This window comes from Typopeltis vanoorti, chromosome 12 (assembly GCF_054136105.1).
Source record: "Typopeltis vanoorti isolate ZY-2024b chromosome 12, IOZ_Tvanoo_1.0, whole genome shotgun sequence".
Taxonomy (NCBI): domain Eukaryota; kingdom Metazoa; phylum Arthropoda; class Arachnida; order Uropygi; family Thelyphonidae; genus Typopeltis; species Typopeltis vanoorti.
Window position 1 is genome coordinate 103868212 of NC_143560.1, and position 23218 is coordinate 103891429.

A 23218-nucleotide genomic window follows, 5' to 3' on the forward strand; every position below is an offset into this window, starting at 1 on the left:
CACTAACACGCGAGCCGCCATCTTATTCACTTATTCCTCCTCTAGATTTACGAAAATCCCATTTTATTGCTATATTGTTTTGGTATTTAGGCAACTTTGTGGTGAAGGCAGGAGCTGCTTATGAAAAAAATATAATTATTATATCCAGAGCCTTAACACTCACTTTGAATTGTCTAATTTGGTGGCGACTTTTTTTATTGACAGATGAATCTCTCCCACACCATTTTCTGTCCAAAACAAGCCCTTTAATATGCCAACTGCTTTGAAAGTCTAATGCAATTTTAATAAGTTTATGTCATGTTAATCTTGGTCTTCCCTCCATAGCACTCAAATATCAGGCGAGGAAGTCTGTCGGCTCCATTCGCACAATGTGACCAAACCAACAGAGTTGATGCTTTTTAACTATGTTAAGAATTGTTGAGTTATTCAAATCTTGCAGCACCTTTGCATTTATCATATGTTCTGCCCAAAGAGTTCCAATGACAGATGAATAATTGCTAATAATTGGAAAGCACGTCAACAGTATGCTGAAGAAAAAGCTAAGCGATTTTGGCGATGTAGCAAACCCTTAGTAACGACTATGCCAAAAAGTTAAATTTAACAGGATTTTAATTGAAGGAATTTTTTTAAAAAAATGTATTTTTATGTTAAATATAATTTCTTCCTGACAATGATGTCGCTGCTGTTTCTTATCTGACCTAACAGATTTTCGCGCGATTTATAAATTGTGTAATGTTTGTTTACTGTAGGTTTCTTAATTAAATGACATTATTATTATTAAAGGGTTTGAGAAGATTATATGGTGTTAAGTACTAGAAACAATAAAGTGTGTTAATTGTAGAAGTAGAAAACTGAATTTGAACATTGCCAATAAATTGCGTTTTTATCCTAGAAACTACTTCAGCAAAATAGCATGAAAACAAATGAGTGTTGAGTAAGAGGTCGTAATAAGTCAAACGGAGGGGGTTCGTCGTAATACAGTTATGAATATTTTTCCTTACTTACTCGCGAGGAAGCTGTATAAGAAAATTTTCGTTTGCAGGTGAGTTAGCCGGCATCCTGTGGCGTTTGCAGGGTAGGAGCCTCCTCTCTCCTCAAACAAAACACCCATTGCTTGAGGGTAGTAGCTTAATAACATTCTTTTTCACTTGTAGGATAGAGATTAATTCTGATGGGATAGTATATTATTAGACAACTTTCAGAACGAAAAATTGCTAGAATTAAGTCGATTTTCATGGAGGGTCCGCCTTAATGATCTTACACACGTATATTGAATTTGTGCTTCTTTTCCGTTCTTTTACAATATATGCAAAAATGGTCACATGTATAACTCCACCAGATCTTCTCACATTCATAACGTCGTCACGTTTTGTAAATTTTGGAGAGGAGTGCACCACCTGAAAATTTTCAGGTGGTACAGAATAGAAAAAAATAGTACAGAAAAAAATGTTTCAATACTATTAATATCTACCACCATCATCTGATATGTACCCTCAAGAGATGTACAGGATACTGTGTGATGTATGGTTACATAAAGGTTACATTATTGCCAACTTTCCTAATAGTCTTCCTCCAGATTAGTCTGTTATCTCTCAGGGCTCTAGTATTGAAGCCCTGAGAGATAACAGACTCCACACAAATAGCAGATTACACCTTGATCTCATCTGTTTTTGGTCTTTTAAGATTATGCTGTATTGTACAGCATTTAAAATATTTTATTCACCTTAAGAGAAAAGTAAACTACAAACATACATTACTTGTTTATTCTGAGGAACTTTTTCATGTAAAATAATTTTTTGATTATATGTCAAACTTTTATTTTAAAGTTCGACAAAATTATCATCGTCAATCAATGTAATCAAAATTTATATACCAACATTTTATGTTTTGTCTTTACTACTATAATTTACATGATGTATGTTTAATGCATGTAATTTGTATTCTGTTTGGTAAAAATATTAATTTTTACCAAATAATACATAGTAAAAATACCTATTTTTGCTGTGCAATTCACAATCATCTGTAACAAATTGTAAGTGGGCTAATGCCCATAATAAGCGTTATTATTATTATTATCATAAAATAAAGTTTAGATATGATATCTGTTGCTTTTAAATTTCATTCATAAAATAAACAATTACATGTGACAGCAAAAGCTGTATTTTCCCTTTTTTAATAATAAATGCAATTTAAGTTATTGTTAGTTTGAGGTCTTTCAGTACCTCACTCATGTCGATACAAAATTGATTGTGGAGCAAAGGAAACCACGAAACGATATATATATCGACCATGGTTATACTGATATTAATTTAAAGAATGATATTTTGTTGTATGTTTCAAAATCAAAGTTTTACCTGTAGATATAGTATTACAATTGTTTTTGATATCATAGATCCCAGGTATTTGCAGAAGTGATACTTTGCTATATCTTTTTTTTTATATGTTTAAAAATTGGAAAGTTTATAATTATTTTAAAATATTTAATTATTTTTTAATAATCAGGTTTAAACCATGTCAGTAAAAAGAAAACAAAGGGATCGCAAACTGACAGATAATTTGTAAAAAGAGTATCCGTTTATTAAAGAGTATGAACAGGAGGGATATGTTTCATGTACAGGGAAATCTGTTTGGGAAAATTTTCTGTGACCTCTGGAGGAAAGCAAGATATCACAAGGCATTTAGCTTCTGATAAGCATAAGAAAGCTCTACAGGCAGCTTCTTCATCTGTAAAGATGACCAGTTTTCTCTGTCAAACTGAATTTGGGATGAAAGTGAATTAGCGATTGCAGAGCCTGTGTTTTCTTTCCATACGATATATCACAATCAAACTTTTAGATCCATGGACTGTACACCAAAATTGATCCGCAAATTATTCAACAGCAAATTCACATGTGCAAGGAAAAAAGCGGAAGCTATCATCAAGAATGTATTAGCACCACATGCATTGAAAGAGCTTGGTAAGGAATTACAAAATATAACTTTATATCTGTATTTTCTGATGCATCAAACCATAAAGATGTAAATCTTTTTCCTACTATCATTCGTTATTTTGATTCAAAAAAGTGGTGTGAAGAATAAGATTATTGATTTTGTGTCCCTACCTGGGGAAACTGCAGAGCTTATCAGCAATTCTACCTTAACTGTTCTTGAAAAAAACAATTTATCTAAGAAGGTTGTTGCATATTGTGCTGATAATGCAAATACCAATTTTGGTGGTGTAGCTAGAAAGGGTATTAGTCTTCGCTATATTGAACAGAAGTTTAGAGCAAAGTATTATTGGAGTAGGTTGTGCAACTCATATAGTTCACAATGCCATTCAAACTGCTGCTGATCTTTTACCACTAGACATAGGGTCTATTGTAACAAAAAATTTATAGCCATTTTTGCATTTATACTGTCAGAGTAGAATCTTTGAAAGAACTCTGTGAAGAAGCAGAAGTTGAATACCACAAAATACTAGGCTACAGTAAGTCCGTGTGGTTAGCCTAGTGGCTTTGCGCTTAGCAACCATGCCTGGGGAAGGAGTGTCCCAGGTTCGATTCCTGTCAAAGACGTGAGGAACATGAGGATCTTCCTCAGGCATATCCAAGTTAGCCGGTCTTGGGTGCGGGCAGTAGGGTTTTTCCTCCAGTTTATCTGGCATTTTTTATCCCGCAAGCAGGCAAACCGGCCCCGTGAACATACACTGCTACAGTCAAAAATATATCCCCCACCCCCAGCAGCAGACTAGGCGACAGGTCGGTTGGTAGTGGTACTAATAAGAAGTCGCCGCATCTAAGTAACACGTGGACCCTGCATAGGAAGCAGGAATAACGCGTAGTGAAAGAAGACTAGGTTACAGTAAAACTAAATGGCTCGCTTTAATGCCTGTGATTGAGAGGATTCTGAAATTATATAGTCCATTGAAGTCATATTTCTTATCCCTTGATAAGTGTCCAAGAATAATTGAACTCTTTTTCAATGATAATACCTCTCAGTTGTGGTTAACATTTCTTCATAGTCAGGCATCAGTCTTTGAGGCAGTAGTCAGAAACATTGAAGGAAATAATTGTTCAATAATGGAAATCTCAGAGGAACTTGATATGCTAAAAGTAAAATACAGAGAACGTCTCGAATCAAACCATGTTCCAATTTGCATAATAAGAGATTTAAGAATTTTAGATGAAGGAAGCATAAAAAAAATATTTGTTTATTTCTCATGTTAAAACTTTTTACAGTAGCTGTTTGGAATATTTGGAATGTGGTCATCCCAGTGCCTGGAAATTAAGACATTTAAATGGGTGAACCTTAAATATAGGATATCATGGCATGATTTTGAGGCATCGTTGGAGTATATAAATTCTAATTTTGGAAAAAAATCATGGAATATATGAAAATAACCTTTTTGATGAGGTTTCTTGTCGAAAGAAGTATATAATTGATTCAAAAATTGAAGAATGGAAGGAGAAAAAAATCTCCCTCAGAAGATAGATGGGTTGAGATATTTGGTTTTTTGAGAAACAAAAAGTGCCTTATGGTAATATAAAAAAAAACAGTGGAATTTGCCCTTTGCTTACCTATGACAAATGCTGTTACAGAAGGAGTATTTTCAGTGGTGAATAAAAAATAAAACTTTTATACCTCCATATTTGAGCATTTCTGGTCGAATATGATCTACTGCATTTCTCCACATTTCAGATTTCTGGTGGTTTTTTTATCCCTGATACTGATATGTACTCCTGACATGTTCTTGAATATTTTCTACCACTGTTCTCTCATTTCTTGTTTCCAGACAGCAGTCTTTTAATGTAATTGCTCCAGACATGTAGAATATCTTTATCTTCAATTTTCATATCCCCTTTATCATCTCTGATACCTTTTAGAGGTAAAAAAAAAAAATAGTGACTTATCATAACAGGGGAAAAATGTGTCATAATAAAACAGGAAGGATTAACTTTGCCCCTTTTCCAAAGTGTCAAGCATGTATGATGAAGTTTGTAATGGAAAACATTGACTGCAGAGCATTAAGTTCAAGGGTATCCTTTGCTGCTTGCATGCAAAAAAAATGTAAAAGTGAGAAAAAGTGTGCCATCCAGGTATGTATACAACTGTCAAAATCTCGTTCCAGAAACCGTTCGTGGATGGCAGTAAAATACAGTTCTACAAATCTTACACACACAGTGTCGCTTCTTCTTGTGTTTGTTCTGTGAGCTGTTTGTTATCCGAACATGTGTTTGCTGTCCAAACATAAAAATCTTTCTTGAAAGTGTTCGTTGTCCGATTTGTTCACAGGCCGAACTGTCGTTAACCAATCACCCACTGTACAATGTTTGAGAACAATTGGGAAGATACCATCAAGACCAGAAGACTTTTTAGTATCCAAGTTACTTAATAGTTTTCCGGTGCCTTTTTTTCCAAAAACTATAGAAGGCATATGGTGTTTAGATTCCTGTATGGCAGGAGGTGATTTCCATTTGGTCATATGAATATAGGAAATAAGAAGTGTAGTGGTATGTCCATAGTATAAAACAATTTTCACTTGATTGGCCAAGTGGATAGTGCATCTACTTTCCAACCAAGAGAGCATGGCTTTTATTGTCCAATGTTTGTAACCATTACCACTTTGCTTACTGGAGTCCCTGAAATAGCTTGAAAAAGTTCTATGTTTGGTCTCCAGCACAGGATTTTCTGGATAACCTGTCCTTTAGCAATCCCCACAGTACCGAGGAGGGGGCATATGTTATGTGTGTTTTTTTGGGGGCGAGGACTAGACTTATCTTATGTGTGTGTGTGTGTGTGTGTGTGTGTGTACACACACACACACACACACACAAGATAAGTTTAGTTTAAAAATATTCATTTTTTTTTATTTTTTTTCAGATTTTATGAATTTTCCTTTTATTAGTTAAATAAAATATTGTGATTTGCTTACTTTCAGTTATTGTTTTGCAGTTACAGGGAGGATTCTAGATTAAGCAATGCCCTATAACCTCAGAAAGCGTAGGCCTCCAGGCAAATTCAAGTAAGTGATTCTACAGTATAGTGCAAAAAAAAAAAGAAGTACTGAATAACATATCGTGTAGCACGTGTACTGAAGAAAGAATCGAAGTTCAGTACTGCTTTTTTATGTGCCATATCATATTATTAAAGATATGAAAAATATTTACCTTGTGTGTGTGTGTGTGTACTGGGGGGGGGGCTATGCCCCCCACCCCGAGTTCCGGACTGGTAGGCCGTTTCTCTTTGAATTCTGATGACTCGAATTTTAAAGACTCGACACTCAGGGTAGCCCCTGAATTTCAAAACTTGACATAAAAAGGCCTATCATGTTATATATATATATATAGGGTAGATATATATATGCATTTAATTAGAAGAATAGTGATGGTATTTTATTTGAAAGTTATATGCATTTCCATTCCACATAATTCTCTCTCTCTCTCTTCTTGTTCATTTATTTTTATACATAACAGGAAATGTTTTATGATACAAGTGATGTTAAAATGGTAACTTGTAATAGGATTCCATGAAAGATGGAATGCATTAGTTCCATAGAAATATAATTGCTTGAAAGTCTGTAGAGTATAACATTCTTAGAATGTCTTGAGAACATTTTCCATAGTACAAAAGTAGAGGAACAAGTAAAGAGTAGCTGTAGAGTTTGTAATGTGACCTTGATGTTGACTGATTGCTGCTTGTCTTTGCTGGTTTTGAGGACACTAGTTTAGAGGATAGGAGCCTCTGTAGCTCAGTCAGTATAGATGAAGCCCTTTGGTTGGAAAGTCCTGGGTTCGATTCCTGTCAGTGACACGAGGAACCTTTATGTGGTCTCTTTTAACTAAAGGTGAGTTAGCCGGTCTCATACAGAGGTAGAGGTTTTTTTTTCACCTAGAAACTCGGGTTTTTCATCCTCCAGAACAGGCAAACCAGCCCATGAACACACACATCTACAGACATAGGACACACTGGGAGGCATAGAGCTAACCACCTTATCCTTGATATTGTAGCAGCTAAATGAGCCGCTCACTTGCTAAATCGATTAACTCCATAAAATAATATACATTGTTTTTTAAAATATAAATTCAAATAAACATTGTAGAATATATTATTGCAGATGTAGCTTTTATCTAACGACATAATAAAATGTATAAGATAGAATATCCTTGGAATAATTGTTATTATTATTATTACAACTTTTGCATGACTAAGGGAGTTAATCGATTTGGCAAGTGAAAAAAAGTAATAACATCAAATTCAGTCTTCAAATTATTTTTTTTTAATACAGAAAAACTTCATTATCATACATTTTTTATTAAAGATTTTTCTCAAAAATTAATAATAACTGTTCTGTTACTTACAATTATTATTAGTAGTTTGTTTAAATTGATTCATCAGCAACATAAATAATATCTTCTTCATTAGCTGTATTTGAGGGTCCCATCATGTCGATTTGTTCTTAAGTTTTTATAATAATCATGTTTAATAGGAGGATTGAATTTCAACAGATCCGTCATATCTTTCCTCTTTTCTCTTGTCACAGTTCTACCTGTAGGATATAACAAAGGCTGGTCTACATTCTTCAGATCTAGTGGTCTACCTGCTACAGATTTTCTTATATTAATGGCATGAAATTCTGAATCTTCGTTAAAGTCGTATTTGAATTGTATGACGCGGGGTTTCGACCTTTCTAATTTTATCCAGTGCATTTTGAGCCAATTTACTGGTAACCCTGTAACTGTTACTTTTCTGTTAATGATAGAATTTTATAAAGGATTTGTTGAGAAAAAATCCTGATAAGTCATTTGAACCACATTAGATGGTGCTTTCTTTTTACTGGTTTTGATTATATTGTACCAGTCATCTGGTGAAAAAATGTTTTGAATTTTTTTCGCATGTGACTTGATAATGGCAAAATTTGAATCATTAGGCAAATAACTATGTCCACTTACCAAAAATTTCATTTCAATTGACTCAGCTCATATTTCTGTACTTTGAACCAATTTCAATAAACTTAAGACAGTTTTGATATTTCTATTTTGTCCAGTACACGAATCTGAATAGGTTATTATTTTTTCATAATTTTTAGCATAAGTCTTTATATACTTTATTAGGCATGATGAAATTTCCTGACTCCCACGAGATCCTTCAGTTTCTGGCCAAACGAACATGTGGCTTATATTTTTATTAAAATCATGGCAACCGAAATTATAAACATATAAATTTTGCTTGTAATAAGCTACTGATGTAGTAAGTTTAGGAAAGGCTAAAGCTTTTTCTAAGTCGAAAGAAAATACAAAATCTTTGGGTGCTGCCATTCCATCTGCAGCCATATGACTACAAGCCTGTTCAGCCTCTTGTAAGTGAGCGTCCTTTTCAAGTTTTGCCATCCGAATTCCCTCACTATCCGAAGACTGAATTTTTATTTGCAAAGAATCACAAGCTTGGCACGTATCTTTAGACGGTCGCTTGAAATGGAAATGTAAATTAAATTTAGTGGGGAATACCTTGTAGTAATACTGTATTTTTCTTTCAAGTACCATATCTTCATCTTCACATTGCACGATGTACAGTTCGTACATTTTCTTAATATTGTTGTGTCCCAATTTATGATTTTTATTCTATCTAATAATTTCTGCTTATCTATGTTCTACTATTATCTATGCTCGAGATATCACCAAAATTTTTACTAATATCCAAGTTATTTCTCCCCTTAGTATCCCTAATATTTGTATTATGCTGCATCTTTTGGGACATTTAGTTTAAGATATATGCAAAAACAAGGAGAAAGAACTAAAATATATCAGAAAGTGTAACTATGTTGCAGTCGTGACACTTTATCTCGTTTCTTAACACATTAATTTCCCACGAGATTAGGCTCGTATTTTTCAAGTGGTGCATTGGACAGCAATTTCAGACAACTGTTTTATCATTGGACAAAAGGTTTATTAAATTCCTTAACATGGTACAATTCAAATTTTAGTTATTACTCAATTCAATGCTATACTAAATATTTACAAACTGACATTAGCTTATCATAAATAATTAAGCCATGATCCTATAATGGGTATTACGATCATGCCACCATACACATTCAACACATAACTTCATATGACATGGACATATAAGATTAATTCACACTATTTAACTATCCAAACTTAAGTAGCTTAACTAAACCATTTACTGCACTAACACATAACTATGACAGTTAAACTTTCTTATACAATATAATAGACATGCAAAATTCTCAGGACACTTAATTACTCATATAACATTAACACTAGCCGGCTTACTTTCAATATATTCTGTCAGATACTAAAGTCCTAGCATTGTTTTCTTGGTCACTTCAACAGTTCAGTATTAGAATAATGATAACTAATACAGACGAATCCTAGTTAACACGAGATATAATTTACAGTACCTTTCTTTCCTGAGTTTTCCATATGGGCCTCTATCTTTTAATATCCTGGTATAACCTCTCCGATAATCTGCTTCTCGAATTGAACTATGCCTACGCGGTCTTTACCTTTCGTTATTCAGGACACACTTTGAATCATCTAAATAACAGCTGTGCAACTCGCGACGTGGATATCGATTTATTTACAGCTTTCCCTTTTTCGTGGTTGTCACTGAAGTTGAAATACAAAGAATATGCTTTCTTTTCCTCGACTATATGTTCTTTGCTTCTTACATAGGAAATACGGAACCGAAATTCCGCTCAATTTTGTTTCCGTGTTGTGACGACGGAGATATAACTCCAATCTCGCCACTCAGGAAAACACCGTGAAACCATACGAAGGAGCTCGCGAAGGAACTCTCCTGGAACAGAACCAAAAACCAAAAGCCAAAAAGGTCTAAAAGCCTAAAAGTCTCTAAAAAAGCCTTGGGGGGGGGTTTCCAACCCTTTTATATCTTGCTCTCCTAACGGCATCTTCTATAACTTCTTTTCTCCGCCCCCTACTTGATTCTCCTTCACCAACCAATTAGGGTGGCGTTTTTCTGCCAAACGTCCTTTGGTCGGCGAGCCCGTAATGATGTTTCAATCCAGGAATCGGCCCTGAGCGATATTTTTCTTTTGCTAGCCTCTAACTTAATCCCCTTTCCAAAATTTCTCTATGAACTTACTTAATATTTTAATCTCTAGCCTCTCACATATCATCTCTTATGACTAATCCTTTTCTGTCTTATTTAGTTAAATTTTCTCTTTTATATCATATTACAACATTAATATATTCTTTCTTTTTGTTAGTTCAACGAACACCTTTATATTTTATTGGATGCAAGAATATTTCTTTTTCTTTTAATTAATTCATCTATTATCTTTTATGCAGGGTTTTTAATTTATTTATTCTTCATGTTACACCATGATAGCTGAGAATTCTACATTCTTAAGATATCAGGTGTAACAATGTGTAGGTCTGGATTTAAATATTTTCGTCTTGGATTGTGAGCTCTTGTGTAGTGACTAGTGTAGGCAGGAAATGAGTCTATGTTTTATAACGTGTGTCGTCAATTTTATTGCCTGGAATATGGCGACAGTGACGATCAATCAATGACAAAACTTGTTCTTTACAACAACAGTCATATATTCGTCCATCACTTATCTGATAACTATCCTTAAAATATTTTTTGCAAACATAAATATAATTTTTTTGGCTATTTCGAAAATAATATGTGAAAGAATGTGATCTTGGCATTTTACTGTTATCCTTTGGGCGCCTTCTTTTAATTTCGTTAACTTTAATACAACCTCTTAAAAAATATTTTGCTCAAGTTGACTGTCTAAATTATAAAATGCCTCCATGGCATCTTCTGTTTCATCCAAAGTAATTTTTTCATTGCACTTCTTACTACATCGACATATTACATCTACAAATGTTTTTGCAGGTATTAAATTTCCCCTTCTATTTCTGTATTCCAAACCTTTTATTCTTCTATGCTTTTGGACATTTCGAGCCCATTTATCAGAATTACAACTTCTTTTCCGCCCAATCGAATTATTTGTTGTAATGTTTTCAATGCTATAATCAGATCACGAATCCGAAGAAATACATAAACGTTTTATTGAGCCGAGCTTTCTGCTAATAAATCATATTGAAGAACCATCAGATTCATCATTTTCCACATCCAAATAATTATTATTAGTCTCGTCCATCTTGATATAACGATATAATTTTTCTTTTTTCTAAAAACAACTGACACTAAAATTCACAAGTACTTACTTCTGTGGCAGTTAGACTGTAACTGATTAATTATTTTACTTTTTTTGTGATGAGACAGCACTAAACAATTTACCGTTATCATCTAAGTACTTGCTTCTGCTTTTGAATTGCATTATTGCAACGATTTACATTAAAGTATGGAGTTAATTAAGTTGGCTTCCGAAATAAATTATTTATTATTCGATGGCCAACAAAAATTTTGTCGTTTAGTGGTGTTAATCCTTATTATTAGGGAAATTTATTATGAATATAAAAAGTTAGAAGTCAATCAAGTGCTTTGACACTAAAATTTAAAAAAAATTCAAAAAGTGGAGTTAATCAATTTGGCTTGTGAATGGCTCAAATGTAGAAAAATCCTCAACACCACAAGGTAAAAGAGGAGGGAAGAAATAAGAAGAAGAATAAGAAGTCTCTGAAAACTTTTGTACCTCCATACTTAAGCATTTCTGGTCGAGTATCATCTACTCCAGCTGACTTTCCACATTTCAAGTTTTTGACAGGTTTTTCTACCTCAAATATTGATATATAGTACTCTTTGCATTCCTCTTGAAAAATTTTTTAGTATGGTTCTGTCACTGCTTGGTTCATTTAACAGTCTTTCAAAGTAATTACCTCAGACATCGGATATCCTTATCCTAGTTTTCATTTCATCTCGATCATCTCTGATTCCTTAGAGATGATAAAGTCCTCCATATTCCTCCATTTCTAAATTTCTTCAATAGCCTCCAGAACATTTTGCCACCTTCCTGTTATTTATTTTCTATATTCTTACCAAAGTCTTCCCATGACTTTTGTTTAGTTGTTTTTTCACATATCTTAGCTGTCTTACATTTTAGGGCATCTGCCGACTTATTTGCTAGGAACTTTTGGTATGCTTTCTTCTTTTCCAGGACTGCTTCTTTAACTTCTTGTATCCACCAGGATGTTCTTATTTTTCTAACTTTGCAGACAACTTCACATATCTTCTTAGCTGAATTAATCAATGTCTTCTTCAGAGTTTGCCACCGAGATTTTATTGTTTTCAATTTGTTTTATTTTTTCTTCAATAATGTTTGTATAGCCAGGTGTACAGTTTACATGTAAAAGCTGTTCATCTTTAATTCTTTTTAAAACTTTCTTATATACTGTTCTTTATGTCATATACATTTTTATGCTGCTTAGTACTGAGTAATGGTCACTTCCAATTTCAAATCCTCAGTAAACTCTTGTATCCTGAATGACCAAGAAGATATCACTATCAACAATGACATAATCAATGAAGCTTTTCTTATTTCTTGTGTCTTCTCTCCATGTGAACTTGTGCACATCTTTATGTTGAAACATGGTGTTAATAATGATTAGTCTGTGTCCTGAGCATAAGTCCGGTAAATACTTACCATTATTATTAGCTTTGCTCTTTTCTCCAAATTTTCCCAAAATGTTCCTATATACCTGTGGGATTCCTTTCCTACTCTGCTGTTCAGATCTCCAACAAGTACCATTTTTTTTATGTCAGCTGCCTATTCTAATGGCTTAAAAAATCCCTCCATTTCTTTCATGGGACCATGAGTGCAAATAAGTCTCATTTTCCATGCCTACATTTTGAAGTTTGCATAATTCTACTTGAAATTGCCTTCCAATCAAGAAATTTATCTTCATGTTTGTTGAAAGCTGTTGCTTTCCTTGATCATTATTGCCTGAAAATAACATCCTATCTCACCTATTTTTGTCTTTTTTGTCTCAGTAATGCCAATTATGTCCATGTAGTACTTTTTCAGTTTTTCTGCAAGTTCAGTTTTCTTTCCATTAATACGTATATCGATGGTTCCTATCTTCAGTTCTTCTGATGTTTGGTTTATTTTTCTTCTAGATGATGAGTTGGAGCTTGTTCCAGTAGCTGACTTTTCGCTGTTCGCTCTGGTTCCCTGACGAGAACAGCGGGGACCTTGTTTAACCAGGCAACGTCCCAGATGGCATGAAATCTCATAGTGTTGTATCATATGCATTTGTGGTTTAAGCCAATAGAGAGTACAATTTGATTGGCTAAGTCCCAAATCTCCAGCCCATTCTTGTTCGTTCAGTACCCAGTAGATACCTACTAACAGGGCACACCATGTGAAGGTGAGAATTGGACATTAGGTCAGAAGCCCCATTTGGTTCCCCACATTCCTGAAAGGGTAAAGGGGAGGGCACCTCCCAGTTATTTGGCTTTGACCCTAAGGTGAAATATATATATTTAGTTTTATTGTATTAATTTTAAGACCATTATTGCTAAACCACTGATTAACTTTCAACATATCATGGTTAATCTGGTTTTCTAAATCCTGAAGGATCATTCAGTATATATTAATGCTGTGTATCAGCAAATTATATCATTTGCCAAAAAAGTATGCACTCACACAGATCATTTACACATAGGATAGGTCCTAGCACTGAACCCTGTGGTACTCTGTATTTTGTTATTTTTGTTATGCTATTTGAAGGTCCCATAGCTGATATTTTTTTTTCTGTTATTTAAATAAGATTTGAATCAATCATTGGTAATGCCTCTAATGCCATATCTAGACATTTACAAAAGCAATAAGTCATGATGTACACAGTCAAATGCTTTTGAAATATCCAGATAAAATGACAGCCATACACATTCCTGTATTTATCCCACTATAAATTGTTTTATGAAATTCCAATAGCATTTTTTCAGTATTAAATCCAGATCTGAACTAGTGCTGATCAGGGTGCATAGAAGGATATGGAATTTATGTGTGTATATATATATATATATATATTAAGATTTTAATAAGCTTTGGAACTGTAGATAACATTGATATGTGTCTGTAATTTCTAATTTCATTTCTGTTATCTCCTGTAAAAGTGAAAATAAAGAATAAAGAGAAACAAAAATCTCGAGGTTAAGCTTACAAATAAGTTGGAGAAAGATATTAATATATATCGCTTTCTTGAGAATAAGAAAATGTTACACAGATTAATGAAAAAAAAAAGAATAAGAAGCATTTAAAGGTTTCTTTAATATATTTCCAGGTTAAATCTGTGTGTTTAACAGCTAGAGAAATGCAAGGTATTTTTGGATCACTGGAAATACACTGAAGATTTAATAATAATAATTTTAATCCATAGCCACTTTATTTATTCTTTTACTTTGCTTTCACATATCCTTAACCCTGAGGATTTCGCTGTCGAAAAAATTGCAGCTTAGGTTGCGTGTATCTGAGAGTTACATTCATTACTAGTATGTGCTAAAATGTGATAAAACTTAAAAATAACACTGCAAATATAATGCATGATGATTTATTTATTTTCAGTTTCTAAAGTTATTGAACAAAGAAATGTAAAGAATAAAAATTTAGCTGATTGTTGCGATCAATCAGCTAAATGTAAACCAGCTAGATATAAGAGGCCTAAAAATGCTTTCAGTTCTATTTTGTCTATTTGTTTAGCATCTCTTTCTCTTTCTCTTGAATCCGGTTCAAAATAGAATTGAAGTATTTATTTGTATATATAAAGAAATTCCAAGTTTCAAGTTCTGTCTTGGCATTTTTTGTGTTTGGCTGAACTAAGAAGTTGACTCAAAATATTCTGCAGCTGTCTTCTTATTGGATTTTTCCTCCATTTTGATTCTTTATCCTTTCCAAGAAAATACTCTTCATTCGTGTCTAATTCATCTTCACTTTCTTCACTACAGATATCTTGTTCGGTGTTTGAATCTTCTGAACGAACATTCACATAATCATCATCTTCTAAATCACTTTCATCTTCGCATTCGACTCTATCATTCTCATCATTGGACTCAAGTAACATTCGCTGAATCTCTTCAACGTCTGATGGATTATCTAATCGATATATTTTTCCAGCCATTTTCAATGATAAATGAAACAAAATAACTAAACCAATACTACACTGATATTGGAATTTGTGGTATCTCTCAGATGCAATTTACTATCAAATATCACACACTTTTACATAACACGTTTTAAACCAAACTGATGGCATAAACTGTGGAATATCACTTGTAATATATGCATGTGCAGCTAGTCATGACCTCCAAGCTATACATTGGATATGTGTAAGAATATTTATATTGAACAATTTGTTTCTATCTGTCAGATTGGCCGTGACCTCTGCAGGGTTAAGAAGAGTGTCCCAAAATAGAGAGAGAGAAAAAATCTTCTTTGAATTAGATGATTTTTAAGCTTAAAGCAGACTCACTAGAAAGTCATGATTTTCTGGTATGTATGTGCTGTCATGGGATGTACCAGATTATGGATCTACAGTAACACAGTTAATATTTCATGACTTGCTTCCAATCATATTTTGTTACATATTAGTTATCTGTCATGTCTTTGATTTCATCATCATCATTATGAACCACGGGCTCACAGCCTATTGGTGTCTGAAGCCTCCTTCAGTATCTTCTTACACCTATCTTTGTCCAGTGCACAGTGTCGCAGTTTCTGTACATCAATTCCACACCAGTCCTTTATGCCATCTATCCATTCTTTGTATGGTCTACCTCTTCTGTTTACACCATCCATAATACCAAACATGAATGTCTTTATCTTCTGGTCTTCACTCATTCTGCAGATGTGTCCAAATAATTGCTGCTTCTGTTTTATAATCTTCTGCATTAGATTCTCCTTTGGTTGTATCTTCCAATAGAGCTCTTCATTTGTGATTTTCTGTACCCATCCTGTTCTTAGAATCTTCAAGTAACAAGTTCTTTCAAATGTCAAAATTCTTGCTCTTGATTCCTTATTTATTTCCCACGTTTCAGATCCATACGGTACACCGCTAAAGATGTATGTTTCCAGCACTCTTAGTGTTATTTGCAGGCTGATCACTTTACTTTTCCAGATATTATCCATGGCCATCAGATTTGTTTTTCCCTTTGCAATTCTGATCTTTATTTCTTTTTTACAGTCCAAATCATACGTCATTTTACTTCTCAAATATGTAAACTGTTCTACATTTTCTATATCAATTTCATCCACTTGTATCTTTTGTTTCATGTTCTGCTGACCAATACCATTGGCTTTGTTTTTTCCAAGTTCATAACAAGTTCAAATCTCTTTCCTACCTCATTTAACAGTTTCAATGTTTTTTGTAGTTCTCTTTCTTCTTCCATAATAACAGTGTCATCTGCAAATGAATTTGATTATGTGAACTCTTTGATTGGATAGTGATGACCCTTCCCATAATGCACAGCATTATACATGTCCACAACGATATGTGCTTTGCATTATGGAATACTAAGGTGAGGGATGTGAAGTCATTAGCTTCTATATGCGAGTTGCCCCAGTCCTGAAAATACTTCAGGTGCAAACTTTGTTTGCTTACACTTGGATAAAGTGTATCTTTAATTTATTTCACGTATACCATATTAGACCATCCTTTGTTAAATTTGTATTTTACTGTTTCTGTGTTGTGGTTTTGAGTAATGCGACTAGATATGTAAATTGCTTTACATGTTTTAATTATATGATTTTCAAAGTTTATTAAAAAAAATTTTCCGCATCTCTTCTTATTTTCATTGTTTTAGTTTTGCTTAGATTGATTTTCATTCCAAAAGTTTTGTGCTCTTCGTTTAAAATTTTTATTGTCAAAATCGACGAAGCTTAAATTAAGATTCTTGACTTTTTTTTTTGTCATAAGATAAAAATATTGTTTAGGACAAACCCATATTTTCCATTAATCTGACTTATTTTTCACCAGGTCCCCTTCAAAAAATTTCTTTGCATTTATTCAAGTTGGCTTGTATGTATTTTTTCTAGAGCACTCAATGAAGGAATTCCTCTATAATTGTCACATTCTATTTGATTTTCCTTTATATATATATATAAATTAGTATGTGAGAGCAACTTCAGTTCGCGTGTAGAGGCTTAAGTGCTGTAAGGACATCATGTTAAAGGCTTAATGGATTGTATACAGCACTCAGAAAGGATTAAAACAGAATTTAATACTTCCTATGTTTCGTCTCAGTCACTGAGACATCTTCAGGGATTACAAAAAAAGCTATTGTAACATGTACACAAATGACACACAATTCTAAGCCCAACCATGTGGGTGACACTCAAGTCCTAACTAAGTGGAGCGCCCTCTCAGGGCAGCTGTAGGTGGCCTGGAATATAAGGTGGGACCTCTGATGATAAGTGTTTCCCAAATCTTAGGAAGCTTAATGCAACCGTATTTATTAAGATTTGGTTGATTTCTGAGAGCTGCTGCTGATTCTAAGAATAGTCTCTCTTTTTTGAATTTGCTGTGGTGGAGCATGGTAGTTTTTTTCCATGATCCAAGACATGGTCAGCAAAGCCTGACTGACCGTAGTCATGTTTGCAGATATATGACTGGTGTTCCTCCAGGCGGATTGTTGCTGATCTGCCTGTCTGTCCAAAGTATGCCAGCTTACAGGAACAGGGTACTTTATAAACTCCAGGCATTGAGAGAGGAGAGAGCTGATCTTTTGTAGAATGGATAAGGATAGCAAGTTTGCAGTGGGGCTTAAATGCTGTGTGTAGGTTGTACTTTTTAAAAATCTTGGCTATTTTTTCAGATGTGCCACGGATGTAGGGTATAGTGATGGCATTTCTGAACTCTTTCTGAAGAGAAGACCGAGGAATGGGGGGGAGGAATTGATTATTTTTTTAATAACGTGATTATTTTTTAATGGCTACAGCAGTCACCGCTGTAGCCATTGGAGAGGAAAGTGTTGTGTATGTGGTCAAGCTCAGTTGTAAGGGCATTTCCACTGGAACAAAGATTGCAGGCTTTCTTGGTAAGAGTTTTAATAATGTCATATTGTTGAGCAGGGTTGTGGTGGTGGGAGAGTTTGTGAATGTATCTGCCTGTGTGCATGAGTTTTCTATATACAGTGAAGGAAAGTGTATCATTAGGAAGGCGTGTAACTAAGGTGTCTACAAAGGGTAAACAATTGTTCTTTGGCATACTTTGGACAGACAGGCAGATCAGCAACCATCTGCCTGGAGGAACACCAGTCATACATCTGCAACCACGACTATGGTCAGTCAGGCCTTGCTGACCATGTCTTGGATACAACCCACAGGATCTCATGGGCAAAAACCACCATGCTCCGCCACAGCAAATTCAAAAAAGGGAGACTATTCTTAGAATCAGCAGCAGCTGTCAGAAATCAACCAAATCTTAATAAATACGGTTGCATTAAGCTTCCTAAGATTTTGGAAACACTTATCACCAGAGATCCCACCTTACATTCCAGGCCACCTACAACCACCCTGAGAGGGCACTCCACCTAGTTAGGACTTTAGTGTCACCCACGTGGTTGAGCTTAGCATTGTGTGTCATTTGTGTACATGTTACATGAGTTTTTTTTTGTAATCCCTGAAGATGTCTCAGTGACTGAGACGAAATATAGGAAGTATTAAATTCTGTTTTAATCCTTTCTGAGTGCTGTATACAATCCATTAAGCCTCCAACATGACAACTTCAGTTATCTGGAATTCAATCTTATGCAGTGGCGGCCCGTACATAAGGACTATGTGACACTGCAGCACACCCAAGGAAAAAATGAAAAGATTAAATTTTGTTTGTGTTTATAAATAATAACAATGCTTACAACTTTATATAAATGCAATACAATATGTTAAAGGTTACAGCTTATGTTTTGACAATGATTGAATAGTTAATAATTGGAATTGTTCGATTAATGCTTTAGATTACGAAACAAATGCACTGCGATCTAACGGTGATATTCGTTTGCACTTGTCATTGCACGTTACATTATTCCCACACTGCCCAAACAGCAGTGTATCTTAGTATACTTGCGCACGTGTTATTTCTGTGAGATATGAGACGTTTATTATTGGTGCGTGTGCATGGTGAACTATTTTTTGTAAATCTTATTTTATTTTGTTAAAATAACATATAATTATTTATTTATTATAGATACAAGGCTGAATTATGACTAGTGTTACTGTTGAAAATATGAAAAGAATTATTTTTTCAATTATCGTTACACAAAACAAATGCAGTGCGATCTAACACCGATATTCGTTTGCGTTTGTCATTGCTATTGATACGAAACTTTTATTATTGGTTTGTTTGTTTGTGGTGAGATGAAATATTTTTAATAAAGCAATTTTTAATATATAAATTTATTTATTAATAAATTCGTTACTGATTAGCAGGAAAAACGTTTTTTGTATATGCAGCATCCCCACTTAAAATTTTCACCCGGCCGCTACTGACCTTATGACTAAGCCTTGTGAATTATTCATTGTCATTGCTATTGATATGAAACTTTTATTATTGGTGTTTGTTCGTGGTGAGATGAAATAATTTTAATAAAGCAATTTTTAATATGTAAATTTATTATTAATAAATTCTTACTGATTAGCAGGAAAAACGCTTTTTGTATATGCAGCATCCCCACTTAATATTTTCACCCGGCCACCACTGACCTTATGACTAAGCCTTGTGAATTATTCATTACAACTATTGTACATACAAGAATTATCTTAAAGTTCTTTATATAGTTTATGCAAAGGCAAGTGGAATGATATTAATAATTTCCATCTTTGTGTTTGTTGTAAGCCACTTTGAATAGTAACATGATGTGCTTGTTTTCTGTTTCTGGTGTTCATGCTCTGCAAAATAAGTTTTCAACTGGTGGAAGAATCAGACTCAGATATTTGTGCAGTGATCAGCATTCACACGTCAGAGTTGAAACCTTATGTAGAAAAAACTAAACTGTGATAGTTTTTGTGATCTAAACTGTGATCTTTATGTGAAATTGCTAAAGGGATTTTTACAGAGTAAATGCTGAAAAATGTTTCAGTTTAGGACAAAACAAAAGAGAATGAGGAGTCACCTGTTTTTTTAAGGGGCCCATACATGAGGGGTTGATTGGTTGACCAATCTATAGTATGTTATTACTATATGTTGGAAACCTCTAGAAGTTTATGTAAAAGTATGGTTCATAAGGGAATGAGGACTTTTTTTTGCTTGGAGAATGGTGAATTATCTACAGAGATTGTTGCAAGCAAGCTTTGTCACTGAGTGAGTTTGAAGAGAGAGGATTGGTATTTTGTGAATAATAGTGTAGGTCTCCTGTGATAAGCCTTTGAACTCCATGGAACCTCCTGCATAATAATAATTTATCATGAACAGTTTTACAGGGAGAGATTGACATTAACATACCTGAAATATAAAAAAAAGTACAGATGAAATTATTTTTTTTTTATAATTTGTTGTTATAATTAGCATTTTTATAATAAAATCCATTAACTGAAACTTTTCTTTCATTTAAATTAAATGTTCACTATATAAATTTATCTTATTCTTATTTTTGTTCTTTATAGTGAGGTAGAGATTTGTAAATCTGCTCAAAAAATACCATTAAAGGAATCTAGTAATCTGCCAGCTCTGAAAAATCGAAAGCATATTCATATTCCTTTGTACAGCATAAAGAAACAAGAGGATCAACTATATATTGATGAGAATTTTTCATTTCAATCAGACAGCTTCCATTTCCTAGAATTTAAGAAAAATAATAAACAACGGACAAAGGCTAAGAAAGGTTTGGATTCAAATTTATCTCATAAAGCACTAAGCCTTCGCACAAGAGAAATAAGTAATATTGAAAATAAAGTAATCAGTATACATAACTGCAACAAAAAATGCACAAAATTTCCAAAAGTAGACCAAAAAAATTATAAAGAAATGCAAGCACAGAAAGCAAAGTGCATGGAAAAACCAGAAGCCCTCAATATATCCTCAGAATCAATAAATAAAACAACAGGCTCAGAGAAGAAGGACCTGTCAGTTTTAAATGAAACATCACTTAATGAATTAAAAGGTACCTTACCTAAGACTGCCCGCAAAATTTTTATTTCAAGAAGTTCTCCAAAATATAAAAGTGGACTTTACATTTCAAGAGGAAAACATTTTCAGCTTCAGTTCAAATCCACTTGTGAAACTAAAAGAGGAAAGAAATCATTAAATAAGAAGTCAAGGCGTAAAGTCCCATTAGAAATACATTATGGAAAACTCAATTTAAAACACATGAAAACCATTCCTTCCCATCCCACAAGGAATGTTACTGAATTATTGGATGAAGAAGACAAGAGAAAAAATAATACAAATATAAATGCTGAAAATATCAACCACCATGTTGTTAATAATGATTCTCTTTGTACTCATTCTAATATGATAAACCAAGTGAACAGTAGGGAAGAATGTAGTAAAACACTAAATCAAGCTGCTTCTTTACTTGAAAATAAAATTTTAAGCCAGAGTAGTTCAGAAAATGTTTTAGATCCCAAACATTCAGACTTGCAGAAAGAACTGCATTCCAATTATGACTTAAATTCTAAAAGTTCGGATAGTTCTATTGGCTTAGATATTATTGAACAGGTACTTATCTCTGGAAGTGGTCGTGGAATGTCTAAGAATTATAGCAAACGATGGGAGAATTTAAAAAAAGATGATTCATCTACCATTGTTTTACGCCGCAGTCCACGATTTAAGCATGCTTGTGATGTGATTCCATCTACACATGTTCACTGCACTAGTCCATCAGTGAGGGATAATAACAAAAACCTTGGTGATAGAATCTCTATTCACCTTCCAAACAACAAAGCAGAAATCTCTGCAGCAATTTCTTCTTCCTATTTATCAAAAAAAGAAGTTCTTCCTCTTTCTTGTATCACAAATCATCAGTCTGATCCAAACATTAGTGATGTGCCATCTGTTAGAAAAAGAAGATATTTGACCAAATTTAATGTTCTCAAAGAGATAACCGGTAATTCTGATATTTTCAGTAATGACGTATCCCCTGTTAAAAAATGTGATGATAATGATAAAGACTTTTCCTACAAAATTGCACCAGATGAGAATGAATCTCTATTTTTAGAAGCCAGTTCCACACCAGTTCTAGATTTAACATTAAAGACCACTTCAACGCCGATAAATCCAGTTATAAAACGTTTATCAGGCTTTAGTCAGCAGTGTTTCAGAAGAAAATCAAATATTGCAAATAATTTACCACAAAAATCCAAAACTTTTAGTGATTTATGTATAGAAAAAAATTCTGAGGATTCTCTTTCTTGTAACCTACATGAGAATGATGGTTCATTAACTACAGGTAAGTTGAATGTTTGGATTAAATATTTATAGTATCTTCTTATATTAACTGTATGATCCTTAAAATAATTGTTTCCAGCTTTGAATATGAACTGCTTAAAAAAAAGTCAAATTGCATGTATTGGAAGCTGAATCTTACAAGCCTAGCCTCCAAATAACTGGCATTTTTAGGCTATTATTCTTCCAGTTACTTCTATGGTTAGCCACCAGATATTTGGTAATTGTTGTTACTGTCATTTGTTCCATATTTATGGTTACTTGAGTAGTTGAAATTATTAAAAAAATTGATAATTTATTCTATTCATGCTTCAGCATGATTTTTGTCTGAGAAAGACAGCTTTTATGTTAAAAAAAAATACTAAAATTACTGGTTATAACTTGTTGACTCACACAAATAAGTAAGCATCATATAATTCATTTCTTATCTGATTTTCAATTGGCTGATTCCAGTTTGAGTATGAAAACAAAACAGTAATATTAGTTTTGGAGAATGTACTGCATGTATCTTCCTGATTTGTGGATAATCAAATTTATTAATATTGTAATACTGTACCTTTCAATATGCTACATATTATCTTTTAAACATGATTTTTTTTTTTGTTGTTGTGGTTTGTTTGTTTCAACTCTAATTATATGGGAAGATTTAGAGGGGGGGAGATATTCAGTTGTTTGCCCATGATGCAAAATGAAGGAGGGCAAGAATGAAGAAGATGATGTAGTTATCCTGCAGGATGATTTAAATAAATTGGCATTGTGGATGAAGGATAATGATTGTTGACTGAATATTACAAAATGTAAGATTATCTACTGTGTATCACATTGATGGTACTGGATTGCAAGAGATTGATGAGGCCAGGGGCTTTGGGGAGGGTTCTGGTGGGCAGTGAGTGAAATTTAGTTGGCAAAAT

At 33.6% G+C, this 23218-nt stretch overlaps 1 protein-coding gene across 3 annotated transcripts in view; it reads left to right on the forward strand.

Annotated features, from left to right (window-relative positions):
• Positions 1-740: 740 nt before the first annotated feature.
• The window catches only part of LOC150101091 (uncharacterized), a 99594-nt gene continuing 77116 nt past the window's right edge, over positions 741-23218 (forward strand). For 2 of the 3 annotated variants that reach the window (XM_090401460.1, XM_090401462.1), the window contains exons 1-3: positions 741-1042; positions 5918-6001; positions 20528-22311. In XM_090401460.1, the coding sequence (XP_090257586.1) occupies positions 5958-6001; positions 20528-22311 (1828 nt within the window). In that variant the 5' untranslated portion in view covers positions 741-1042; positions 5918-5957. The remainder of the gene's footprint in view (positions 1043-5917; positions 6002-20527; positions 22312-23218) is intronic. The other variant, XM_090401461.1, reaches the window with a different exon arrangement.